The sequence below is a fragment of the Rattus norvegicus genome, chromosome 15 (assembly GCF_036323735.1).
Source record: "Rattus norvegicus strain BN/NHsdMcwi chromosome 15, GRCr8, whole genome shotgun sequence".
Lineage (NCBI taxonomy): Eukaryota > Metazoa > Chordata > Mammalia > Rodentia > Muridae > Rattus > Rattus norvegicus.
This window is the reverse complement of record NC_086033.1, coordinates 46,175,596-46,188,638: the sequence shown is the minus strand read 5'-3', so window position 1 is coordinate 46,188,638 and position 13,043 is coordinate 46,175,596. Positions and strand designations below refer to the sequence as shown.

The 13,043-nt window shown below is 45.2% G+C and overlaps 1 protein-coding gene across 4 annotated transcripts in view; it reads left to right on the top strand.

The window, feature by feature from the left end:
* Dock5 (dedicator of cytokinesis 5) overlaps positions 1-13,043 on the top strand; it is a 179,004-nt gene that overhangs the window by 145,489 nt on the left and 20,472 nt on the right. For all 4 annotated transcript variants that reach the window (NM_001372012.1, XM_039093338.2, XM_063274295.1 and 1 more), the window contains 7 exons: positions 2,410-2,569; positions 3,417-3,457; positions 4,091-4,181; positions 6,605-6,724; positions 9,182-9,271; positions 10,914-11,018; positions 12,365-12,506. In NM_001372012.1, the coding sequence (NP_001358941.1) occupies positions 2,410-2,569; positions 3,417-3,457; positions 4,091-4,181; positions 6,605-6,724; positions 9,182-9,271; positions 10,914-11,018; positions 12,365-12,506 (749 nt within the window). The remainder of the gene's footprint in view (positions 1-2,409; positions 2,570-3,416; positions 3,458-4,090; positions 4,182-6,604; positions 6,725-9,181; positions 9,272-10,913; positions 11,019-12,364; positions 12,507-13,043) is intronic.

Below are 13,043 nucleotides of genomic sequence, written 5' to 3'. Positions count from 1 at the left end.
GGTAGTGCTTAACCAATGGGAGTCCATGCTGGGGTTCTCTAACCAGCCTGGCCCTGGGGATCATAGCAGAGGGGAGCTAGGAGGTGACACACGCAGCAATGGCATCCTGCCTGGTGTCTTAATTATGAACTTGAGCAGAAGTGGGGCACCTCTAATTGTGACTTCAAAGCAGCCGTTTAAAGGAAGTTAAGATTGACTTTAAACTTAAAAATACCTTGCATGCCATCAAAGAACTATGAGAACAGAAAAGTTGTCTCTCAGCCAGCTGGGGTGCTGCACTCCTTGAAGACAACATCTCTGAGCCCACAATGTCACTTCGTCTGCTGCCTCCCCTACTCAGCCTCTGCACAATCCGTCCTTTCGTGCTGCCCACAGGGCTGTTGTGTGGTGCAAGTGTCCGGCTACTAGACTGGCAGGAATAAGTACAAACCCTCTTTTCACCACGTTCTTGGATCTTGTCTTTGCAGCCAGTGAGTCAGTCTTTCAGATCAAGCACCCCACCCCACCTCCATGTGTAAGAGTAGTGTCTACTCTCTACTCCTATTCTCAGGAGTAAGTGAGGCAGTATGCCAACAGAGTGTGGCTTGCACAGTTCACACTTTAAAAAGTTTGACTACAGGTGGGCAGTGTGGCTCTGCCAGCCAGGGAACTTGACAGCCTGAACTCGATCCCTGAGGCCCACACAGTAGAAGGAGAAAACCAGCTCCTGAGGTCCTCTACACATGTGCTGCAACATGTACCTGTATCCACACACATACACAGGAGATGATATGCATTTTTTGTTGTTATTTTTAAGATTGACTGTAATTATTGTCTTCTCATCCCATTGTGTAGATGGCTATTCACATTGGTTTCTCATGCTGTCTGAACTTTGACAACCGGCCACCTAGGTCACACATTGTGTCATGTAAACTGGTTATTCTCCTATTCTGGGGAAACTTTGTTGAACCAGTCTGAACGCAAATATAGAGTCCACAAACTTTGATCATATCTCTTAATGATATCCTGAGTAGGAGCCAAAACACTGAGCTCAAGAATTGAATGTCTTTGTTCTGTTTACAGATGGAATAAAGTGATCTTTCTATCCTTTTTCCGTGAGGTCTCATACCTTCAAACGCTCCTAGCTTATAGCTTTTGAAATCCTGGATTTGTCTGGAAGTTACACAGAGATAGAAACAGATGTAAGATTTGGGGGTAGTTGGGCGTGGTGGAACCTGATCCCAGCACCCTGGAGGCAGAGGTTAGAGAATCTCTATGAGTTCAGAGTCAGCCTGGTCTACATGGTGAGTTCCAGGCCAGCCAGTTCTGCAAAGTGTGATTCTTGCTTTTGAAAAGATCTGTTGACATATAGCTCATCAGTAGAACCCTCCCAACACACACACACACACACACACACACACACACACACACACACACACACACACACACACACAAACACAACACAACACAAGATAGAATACACATTAAAAAAAATCCCAACACCTTCATGGAGAGATCTTACTTTGTTTCCCTTATTCTTTCTGGATCCTTGGCTCAGAAAAATATAACTACATCAATTCCAACACCTAAAAATACCCCTAGAATCTGGGCTAATTATTATATATTTATATTTACTAGAGAGAGAGAGAGAGAGAGAGAGAGAGAGAGAGAGAGAGAGAGAGAATATATGGATGTGCTCATGAGTGCAGGTACCTTCTAAGGAGGGTATCAGATCCTCCAGAGCTGTAGTTACAAGAGGTTATGGGCTGCCCAACAGGGGTGCTGAAGAACCAAACTCAGGTTCTCTGCAAGAACAGTCTACACTTTTAACCACTGGGCCATCTCTCCAGTCCCATGTCTGGGTTGATTCTTTAGATGCATAACAATTTCTGAATTTTCTTTTAGTTACTGAAGAAGCTCCACAACTTTGCTCTCTATGTCCCCAAAAGGGGAGGGCTGGATCTGAGGTGTAGCTCCAGTCTGTCTCCCAGTTCTGCCTTTCTATCTGAAGACCTATCCAAATGTCTACTAAGTTCCTCTAGTCCTGGCTTCTACCTGGGATTTTTCCGACCATCTGTTCAATGCCAGGCCCTTGGAAGAACAAAGCCATATTGCTGAGGGGTGTATGAACACTGTAGGCAAGGGCTCTCATTTCTGCAATGTTCACTAAAGAAATTTTTGACTAGCTAGAGTTCAGAACAACATTGTGACCTGGAGTTCTAAACAATTGATGGGAATTGACTGTGTTCCCAAAAAAGAGTTGAACCTAAGAAAATAGTAGGTCTAATATGAGTCCTATTGAAATTCTGAGGGAGGGCACCTTGGGTTCCACAGGGGATGTCTATTATCTTTAGAGCCTCTTGCTGCTTGGACTTGGTTGGGGCCCACAGCAGCTAGGTGAGCCACAGAAATTTTCTCTCCCCACTCCAGACTCTTAGAGCATTGCCGGAAACATAAATACCTCTCGAGCTCTGGGGAAGTCTTTGCGCTTCTGGTAAGCAGCCTCCTAGAGAACTTGCTGGACTACAGAACCATCATCATGCACGATGAAAGCAAGGAGAACCGCATGAGCTGTACAGTAAACGTTCTGGTAAGGGCCTGGTTCCTGGGCTTGTGAGTGGGCTCAGCTCAGCCACCCCTGCTCCACCAACTCAGCTCTAAGTTGATAGCACAGATGCCCAGTCACCCTGGGGCAGGAGCTCATGCCCTACTCACAGATAGCAGGCACAGACTTTTAGGTACCTGGAAACAATCTTGACACTCTAGCCTTTCCCAGAGACTTCTTCAGCCTGGCTGTTGGTCTTACATGTACTTATTTTCCCGTTGTAATGGAGCACACAGAAACCTATGCCATGAAATGATTTAGTCTGTGCAATTCTCCTGACAGTAAAACTCTAGTCTTCCCTCTTCTTGGAACCACAGACCTCCAAGGTTTAGGTTGCTATGTATGTATTCCTCTGCTTAATATAAACCAAGAACATCCCATCTCCCTGACTGCCAGAGACGTAAGTGTACCAGGTGGCTTCAGAATAAGACAAGCACCTGCTGCTCCCATAGAAAATCTCTTACATTTCTCAGAAGTGTGGTCTTAATTTCTCTAGTTCTTTATAGCCCATTGCTTCCCATATTTGTAAAGGAAATTCTTAAGGGAGACGATGTCTTTTTGGAAAAGCAGCAGGTGGGGTAGAGAGTTGTTTCATGGTTTAGACTGTGTGCTGCTCTTCTAGAAGACACACAAGTTTGGTTCCCAGCACATGTGTCAGTTGGCTCACAACCTCCTGTAGATCCAGCTCCAGATGCCCTCCTCTGGCCTCTGATGGCAACTATGCTCGCACGCTCAAACACTTAAAGGAGCAGTCATGCTTTGGCTATTTTTGTGTCAAGTTCATCAACAGCCTTTAATTTATGTTGGTATTTTGTGACCTTCTTTTTGGCAGAATTTCTATAAAGAAAAGAAGCGAGAGGACATATACATACGGTAAGTGAAGGAAATGCCTTGGTTTTGCTATCTGTGTCATGGGTTTGCAGTATATTTTTAAATCAGAAAACACTGCCCGAAAAGCACCATTGCTGCCTAGATAGATTCCTGCAAATACAGGATGTGTGCAGTCTGCCTCAGAGGCTGAGCTCTCTAGACAGAGGCACAGACAAATATGGTTTGAGGGAGTGTGTAATAGCATCAAGAGAGTCATCAGCATTTAAGGAGGGATAGAAGAGACTAAACTGGACAGAAAAGAGAAATAACCCATAGTGGCCCCTTGGTTTGAGGGTCATGAGTCTCCGACCATGAAGTCAACTTGTTAATAGAATTTCTAAAGCTTTACCTCACATCCCAAAGAGGATCAATAAAATAATAATAATAATAATAATAATAATAATAATAATAATAATAATAATTAAGAACACAAAACAGAAGAGCTAAGAAAACCACAGGGCAGGAAGAGGTACCATGTGCTAGAGAAATAGGAGGTGGTGAGTCTATTGCCTAAGAGAAGGGAGGTGTTCCTGTTAGAAGCAGAAGGTTATGTGCAGGCTGCGGCCTAACTGGAGAATGCTGAGTACTGGTTCATCTCCTTGGTGACAAAGGGCCTCTTCTCTCCTGTCTTATCAGGTATTTATACAAGCTTCGAGATTTGCACAGAGACTGTGAGAACTACACAGAAGCTGCCTACACACTCCTCTTACATGCGGAGCTTCTGCAGGTAAATGGGTCCTATGTAAAAGACCCACGGGGTATCCCACGTGTTCAGTCCTCTGGGTCTGAATTCCATCAAGTTCATGATATGGGCCAGAAAGAAGCTTACTCAAGGGATATAGTGTGTCATCTAGGAATGCCTTCCTGTGTTCTGGATAAACAGGGTCACATTTCAGACCAAGACTGGGAAGATAATCATTTGATGTTTAAAGCTCCTTGGAAAGCAGGGCACAACCCAGCAGCCTCTGTGAGGGTTGACATTCTAATTAGTTAAATAGATGTTCATTATGTGTAAAGAGATTAGTAAAATGGTAGAGAGGTGGGAGAAGGACTCGCCTATATAACCCATCCATCCTCTCCAAATAAAATTATAGTGGGGCATGATATCAGTGCTTTTGCTTGTCCCAAATCCCAGGCAATTATTTGAAGCCCTGTCCTCCTTTGGATTCCTGTGTAAGCATCAGTGACTGCCTCAACCTGTCCAAACCACAAGCCTTTGACCCCACTCTGCTCGTCCCCTTCTCTTTCTGATCTCCCCTTCTGCCCAGGGGCCTAGCCACATTCCACCCTTCGCTTTTAGCTGCTGCCTTCTACTTCTCCATGAATAGCATGTGCCCTAAATCTATCTTCTACTTAAAAAAAAGCCCTTGCTGCCATCCGTGTCCAGGCCCCTGATTCTCCCCCTGAAGTACTATACTGGCCTCTCCCTAAACCTCTTGCTTTCATTCTTAAAACAGGTAGTTTATCTTGATTCGATTTGATTCTAAAAGTCTACCCGTGCATCATTCTCAGCAGCTAAACACTGGAGTCCCCGAGAGGTTGGAATACTGAGGGGTTTTCTGCATCTGTACGGTTTGCTACCCATGATATCAGAGAATGGTTCCCAGAGATAACCCTGTAGGTCTTTCTAGTTTTGCTGCCCAGAAAATTAAACTCTCAAGCTAGCCATGGTGGTGCAAACCTATAATTCTGGCACTTAGAAAGCTGAGAACGGGGGATGGTAAGTTCAGGGAGAGCCGTAATTCATAGGGAAATTACCAAAAATTTGAAAAGTGAAGAAAAAGAACATTAAGTTGTCCTGATATGGGGTAAGGTAAGAAGTGTGGATTCGGCTTTTCTTCCCAGCTAGCTACTCAGTAGAGACGGTATTTGTTAAATCTAATCTGAATTTCATCCACTGGCCTGAGATCCCAGCTTTATCTCTGTGCGGGAGGAGATTCCGTTCTAGTAATCTCCCTGCATGTGGACCTCTGTTCATGCACTAAGGCTACATTGTTGTTATGATCCATTCCGTACAGCATGTTATCTCAGGCATATTTACTCCTCATTGCCCCCATGCCCACCAGTGCTGTTTCTCATTCCTTTGTATTTTTCCATCTGGGCCTTAGAATCCTGGAATTTCAAATAACTTGACCCTCAGGGTATAGGTCAGTAGTGGAGCACTCACTTGGCATGCTCGCACCCCTACTTTCAGGCCCAAGAAAGAAGGGGAGAAAGGAGAGGAAGGCAAGGAGGAGAGGGGAAGAGAAGGGAAGGAATCGGAAAGGGAACTGGGAAATGAACTAACTTTGCAGGGCTTGCCAAGATAGACCTGTAATTGTAGTTGGTAGGGAGAAGGCCGAGGCTGGAGGATTCTGCCTTGAAGGCCAGCCTGAAAGACTTAGTGAGACCTCAAGTGTCAAAAAATTTAGAAATATATAAATAGGGCTGGGGTGCAGCTCAGTTGGAGTGCACATACCTAGCATGCATAAAACACCGGGTCCAATTCACACCACCACCAAAGAACGGCAGAGGGGCTGGGGGAGGGCTTTAGTAAGAACTTAAGTGCTTATGAAATGGTGTTCCCCTCCCAAGGCATAGTGAGAGTTTCCCTTTTCTTGGGGCTACAGTTGTGCCTTTGAATGGTGGGGTCTTGTGTAATCCTGAAGAGTTGTTTAACGGCTTTATTGTGATGGACAGTTGTTTCCGATGTCTTCTGTGTGGCTTTGTAGCCAAGGTCCATCCTCAAACGTTTTTTATTCCTTGGCTTCTGAGTTCTCCAAGCTGGTTTTGCACTGAGCTGCTGTGTACTATGGAGAAGGAACTGTCTGCAGACAGCCATAGTTTTAGCTGCTCCTCCATGGCTGTGGGCCTAGCGTGTTTCTCTCATCTGGTTATGTTCAGGATGCCTTCCATACAGTATTGCTCTGGGGTAGCAGCCTCTCTCCATTCCTCCCTTGCTGAGGAACACTGCAGGTGCCTGGCCATTTGGCGTGACACTTGTTTCAGAGCGGAACTGACATATGGGCCTCCTCGCGTATGTAATTTTGTGTTTGGTAAATAACTTAAAACACAATATGGGTGAGTTGACGGCACCCAAGGAAGTAGATTCCTGACTTTTTTCGTGTGAAGTTTTGCCTCATTAAACCTGTATTCTTTTTCTTTTTGTAGTGGTCGGACAAGCCCTGTATGCCCCATTTGCTGCAGAGGGATAGTTACTATGTTTATACCCAGCAGGAGCTTAAAGAGAAACTATATCAAGAGATCATATCCTATTTTGATAAAGGCAAAGTGAGTAAGAAGGAGGGGATCTCATTTGTTGTTGTCTGGGTTTTGTTGTTGGTTTTTTGTTTTTGTTTTTTTACTACTAGAAAGAGAAAAATTTGAATTGAATACATTTCTAATTCTGAGTGCTAAGTCTGCACAGAGCACACAGGATAAGGGCACTGCCCCCAGCAAAATGACATAAGCTTAGGAGATGGTTCAGTGTATAAAGTGCTTGCTATACAAGAATAAGGACCTGGGTTCTGATCCCCAGCATGTCCCCCGCAGGCCATGGGGACATGGTCCTGTAACCCCAGTATTGGGAGAAGGAGACAGTTTTCCAGGGCTTGCTGGTCAGCCAGGCTAGCCAAGATGGTGAACTTCAGGTTTACTAAAAGATCCTGTTTCAAGAAAAGATAAGGTAAAAGGGTAATTTTGGAGCTGGGCATGGTTGCACTCGCCTTTAATCCTAGCACCTGGGAGGCAGAGGCAGGCTGATCTCTGACTTTTGAGGCCAGCCTGGTCTACAGACTGAATGAGTTCCAAGACCACCAGATCTACACAGAGAAACCTTATCTAAGACAAAACAAAAAAAGTGATTTTGGAAAGACATACTAACATTGCTCTCTGGCCTCCACACACATCTATACAGGCAGGCACACCCACGCAATACCAACATGTATGTATACATGTGTACACCACACATACACAAATACACACATGCACTTATGCCCATATATTTCACTCACATACACAAATAAAAATTACATACAACACACAAACACACACACACACATTTTTTTTTCCAAAACTGTACCCACTTATGATGGCAGCCGAAGTGTCAGGGGCTCCAAATCATTCACACTTCTAATGAGCTGGCTAAAATTTTGAGTAGCCAAGGGTGTCCCCATCAGGGTTAATAACAGAATGCAGGAGATTGCTCTATCTAATTATTATAGTATTGTTGTAACGGGTACAAATCGGGATCTGACGAACAGTGAAATACCCAAGGTGTGGTCTAGGGCAGTCTTAGAGGCCCAGTGTCCTCTACCTCTCTAGAATACTGAAGAGTCTACCAGCTGTGGCACTAAGTACCTACAATTCTGGCGATTCAAGGCAGGATGATTCCTTGAGCTCGGAAATTGAGATCAGCCTGGGGCAACATAGCAAATACACCCTTTAAAAAAAATCCATGTATTTGAATTATACAGAATTTGTCATAACGTAGGCATGATTGAATTATTAACTACACAATTGAACTCAATCTCTAGCCCCCTTTGCCACTCTTGAATCAGGGCTGATAATATGTCATTCAAAATTACAACTCTATATCATGGCTTTTGAGACAGAATTTTACTAAATTGCTCAGGTTGGCCTTGAATTTGTAATCTGACTGTTTCCACTTCCAGAGTGCTAGAATTCCAGGGTGAGCAGTAGGGCTCACTTTACAGCTCCAACTCTTTAATCACATAGTCTTCCTGACTCTGCCGAGAGGGCATCTTCGTATTGCATTATCCCTATAAACTTGGGGGTGGGGTAGCCCTCTCTAGTCACCTCTTAGCATAGATTTTGGAGCCTACAGGGATGCACCAGGAATAAAGAATTCATTTCCTTGATTAGAAGGGCTTGAGGCAGAAAAGACCACTTCTTTATTACATTCCATCATTGCCTCCTGACCTTACTATTAGTCCCTTGTTTATCAGAGAGAAAATAAACGATGAGATTAGCAGTGAGTGTCTTGGAGAGTGCCCATCTAAGAGACACATACCGGAATGGTGAGAGGACTCCATTTGGGCACTAGTGGACTAGCCTGGACACAGAATTATTGCACAGGGCTATAACCAATATTGACTCCTATTGGAAGAAGTTTCCTAAATTCCATACCACCTGCCATTTGGCCCCTTCCTGTCACTGCAAACAGCTCACCTGCATGAGTGTGTACACACCCAAACATCTACACCTACAGACACAGCCCAGAGTGGAGTCCCACACCAGCCACCTTAACTGACTAGCCACATTGGGATCCTAGGAATTCATTCTCTCTCCCCCCCCCCCCATTGGTTCTTGGCTCTTTAAACTCCAAACTGCTTCAGTGGAGATGCATGTTCTCCTGTTCTGGGAGATTATTCAGAGAAGTACCTCTTGACAACGTATCCAAGATGCACAGGTTGCCTAAAGAAAGCTTCAGATTTTGGAGCATTTTGGATGAAGGGACACCTAACCAGTAATGTCTATGGAAATTAACCCAAGTCAAAAAAGAAAAAGAAAATCCAAATTGGAAATACCAGTAGTCCCGAGCATTTTGGAAAAGGACTATTCAACCTTTAGTATCCTTAAAACATCAGGAAAGAAAGGGTTAGTTGATTAAGCAGTATCACAAGTCAGGGTCCCTTTCAGATGCTCAGCCCACTGACCGCTTGGTCTCAGTTATTCTCTGGGGAGGTAGCAGCTGCCATATCTCACCCTGCTTTCCTTCTTCTGAAGATGTGGGAGAAAGCCATCAAGCTGAGCAAAGAGTTGGCGGAGACCTACGAGAGCAAAGTATTTGACTACGAGGGCCTAGGCAGTCTCTTGGTAAGCGAGGGCTGCTGAAGTGGGCACTGCTGAGAACAGTTTGGTATACGGGTTGGAAAGAGAACCAAGGATACTTTGCCTAGTAAGGTAAACCTTACTTTAAAATGGAAGATGTATAACCCCATTGTTCTCTATGTGGTCCTCAAAGAAGTCCTCTGGGACTGGGAATGAGGACTACCCTGGGGAAGGTGGGAACACTGAGCCTGGGCGATCATGCCCCATCCTGGCTACCGTGGGACATTGTCTGTTCATTAAAATTCCCTTGTCTTGGGCCAGTGAGTTGCTGTGCTGCCAGGCCTGACAAGCTAAGTTCAGCCCCCACATTCCACATGTTAGAAGGAGAGAACACACTCCTACCATTGTTCTCAGACCATCGACTATGACACATGTGTGCTCACACTTAATAAAATATTATTTTACAATGAGAGGACAGCCTATCCTTGAGGCTGACTTTGCATCCTACAAGAATACCACTGTGCCCACCAGGACAAGCTGTGAATGTTTCTATCAGAATCTAAGTGGTCTTTGCCACCTTTTCTGGTGTCTGGAGCCTTTAGAGAAAAGCTCAGCAATGACAGTTCCCCAAGCCTGCATATCAAGCCCAGCTACAGGCACAGTTCAACTCTCACAAACAAGCAGCACACACGTGCAACCACCCACATGCCCACTGCACAGCAGTGGCGAGAAACTTTACAGCAGGAGCCTTGAAAGGTTAGGTTGTCACTATCACAGACTAATCTTTTTCCTGAGGATCTATTTGTCAAGAGCTCTTAGTGAAAACTTAACTCATTGACTTTACCAGCTTCTGCCATTGAGAGACTGGAAATTAATTCACTCAATAGTTTCGTAAGCCAGCTTGAGTTAAGATGCTGGCCACCAGTCACCAAACTAAGAAAGCATGGTTCTGACAGACTGATGCCTAGAGCGGTCACAGAGTTCTTTCAACCATGGTTGGGTTGGGTGTGATACAAGATGATAATCCCAGATGCTTGGGACATAGAGTTCCAAGCTCTGCCTGGCCTGCAGAGCAAGGTAAAGCAGCCTGGGAGGCTGTGTGAGGTCTTGGCTCAAGCTTAGCATATATAAAGCCCTGGGTTCCACCCCTGCTTCCACATAGAACCAGGCATCCTGGTGCATTTCTGTAATTCCAGAGGCACCTGGGTAGGTGAGGCAAGAGTATGAGGAGTTCACAAGTCATCCTCAGCTACATGGAGAGTCAGAGGCTAGCCTGAGCTACTGTCTCAAAGAACCCATAGTAAAGCATTCAAAGAAGTGGAAGAAGATGGTGAAGAGCTGGTAGAACTTACTTTAGGGTCATCAGGGCCTGAGGGGGCCCTGCAAAATCACCTGCTCAGAACAGAAACTCTCAGCATTTACTTTCACATGCCTGGTTAAGTTTAGATACCGACTGTAGATCTCAAAAGTCCGAGGAGGGCTCTAAGGCACGTCCTGGACCAAAGTTCCAAACATAAGGTCACGGAACACAGTCACCCTATGGCCTACAAGGTGGCCTCCAAAGACCTTCCATTTATCTGACACACAGAGGAAAACAGAGAGAATGGGCTGACCTTTTTCTTTTTTATTTCTTCCTCTGACAGCTTCCCAGTAACCTCCAGATGAAATGTGTTATTTTGTTTTTCAGAAAAAAAGAGCCTTGTTTTACGAGAACATCATTAAGGCCATGAGGCCCCAGCCTGAGTACTTTGCTGTGGGATACTACGGGCAGGGCTTCCCTTCCTTCCTGAGGGTGAGGAGCCTGGGGGTGGTCCCCAGAGCCATCAGGAGTGGGATTTGGGAAAGAGGGGAGACTTATCTCTCTTCCAGATGGCGGGCAGCAGCTGCTGGCCTGTGTTCCCACTGTGGGAGGTCAGGTCAGGGAGAGAGACCTCTTCCTGAATGCTGGCCTCTCTACCCCACGCCTCTGACACCACTGGTATTCTGGCAGACCCTTTGTGCAATGGCTTCCCCAGGTGCAAAGAGAGAAGGGAAAACAGAATTGGCCCCATCCTCAGCCCAAACTTGGATGAGTGTGGATGGATGTGTTTTGTTAAGCTTATTTTATTTCCAGTCAGGGCCACTTTGAAATCAAATATCCCAAGAACAAGGCAGCAAACACTTCCCCAGAGTAAAAGCAGTTTTGTCATACCGACAGGGGTGAGAGAGCCCTCTCAAAAGTACGGACACTGGCACAGCGACTTTAGAAAGAACTCCTTCAGACCTGAGCCTTATTTAAATATATATTATCTCCCATACTCGTAATTTGAAAACCACAGAATGAGATGGGGATGTAGCTCAGTTGGTTCAGTGCTTGACTAGCCTGCATGAAACACGGGGTTCCAGTCCCCGAATCACATGAATTGGGTGTGTTTGAATACGTCTCTCATCATAACACTCACGGTGGATTCTCTAATCAGAAATTCAGGACTGTCCTCTGCTACATAGAGAGTTAGAGGTCAGCCTGGACTACTTGAGACTATGCTACCAAAACAAAACAAAACAAAACAACAATAAAAAAATAAAAACCAATCACCACAAAAGAGAGCCAGTTCTATTCCTAACTGCTTACTGAGAAAGCAATGGAGCCTCATTCAGTGAGTTTCTGCTTGTTGTCTACTCTGTACCAGGCACTTGGGAAGAAGCAGAAATGTCCTGACGTTACTCAGACATGTCTCTGCCCTCAGTGTGTCTACAAGCTAATGGGGGACCAGGTCGGGAGCTAAATATTAACATATGAATGTTAAATTTGAACTATAGTCAAGGAAAATGGCCGTTGCTGAAACCTTGCATCCAGGAAGTATTTACTCAAGTGAAGAGAAACCTAATCATTCTGTAGGGATGGCATCCTTGATCATAACCACCAAAGCCTGTGTCCAACCTGCATGTCCATCAACTGGGGAAAGGAGGGATAAACTTTTATCTACCCAATAGATGCTGCTCATTACCTGTTGAGTATGCAAATGATGTTCACTGTGCACTTACATGGTTGTGGATTTAGCTTCCATGGAGAAGCACAGTGGCCTTCTCTACCTTCAGCTCTAGGTACCTCTTCACCCTTCATACCTAATGACTTCCTTTGGCTTCCCTGACCTACAGAACAAAATCTTCATCTACCGGGGTAAGGAGTATGAGAGGCGAGAAGACTTCAGCTTGAGGTTGCTGACGCAGTTCCCCAATGCTGAGAAGATGACCAGTACCACACCACCAGGAGAAGACATCAGGTCATCTCCAAAGCAGTGTATCCTTGCCATGGGGACATTGGCTCGGTGACTCTTTACCCTGGGATGGGCCAGGCCAAGCCATATAAACTAAGAGTTGCAGCTCCTCCTCTGTTGGCAGAAGTGCTCCAATCTTTCCAGCCATGCCTTCAACCACTCCGTGTAGAAGTCTTCCAGGCCTTTAGGGAAGACATGGTCAGTAAGTGTTGAGTATGAATGAACAATCTTTATACTCAGATGGGGAGCTTAAAGGAAGTTCTGGATTCTGTTACAGGTCTTAAAACCATGCACTTAAGACCGTCTAACTGCGTTCTTGGATAGCCTCCCAGCCAGTGGCTCCAAGACACCCTCCTGGTCTGCCCTTTCTACCATGCATGGATCCCAAAATCTGCAGCTTTTCCAGTCATGTATATGGCATTGTACTTGCAAATAACCCATATACATTCTCCCAAATACTGCAGTGTGCATGTGTGTGTTTAGCCGTGTCCTGGGGATTGGAACTCAGGCCCTCATGCTTGTATAGCAAGCACTTCACCAACTAAGCCAGTTTCCCAGCC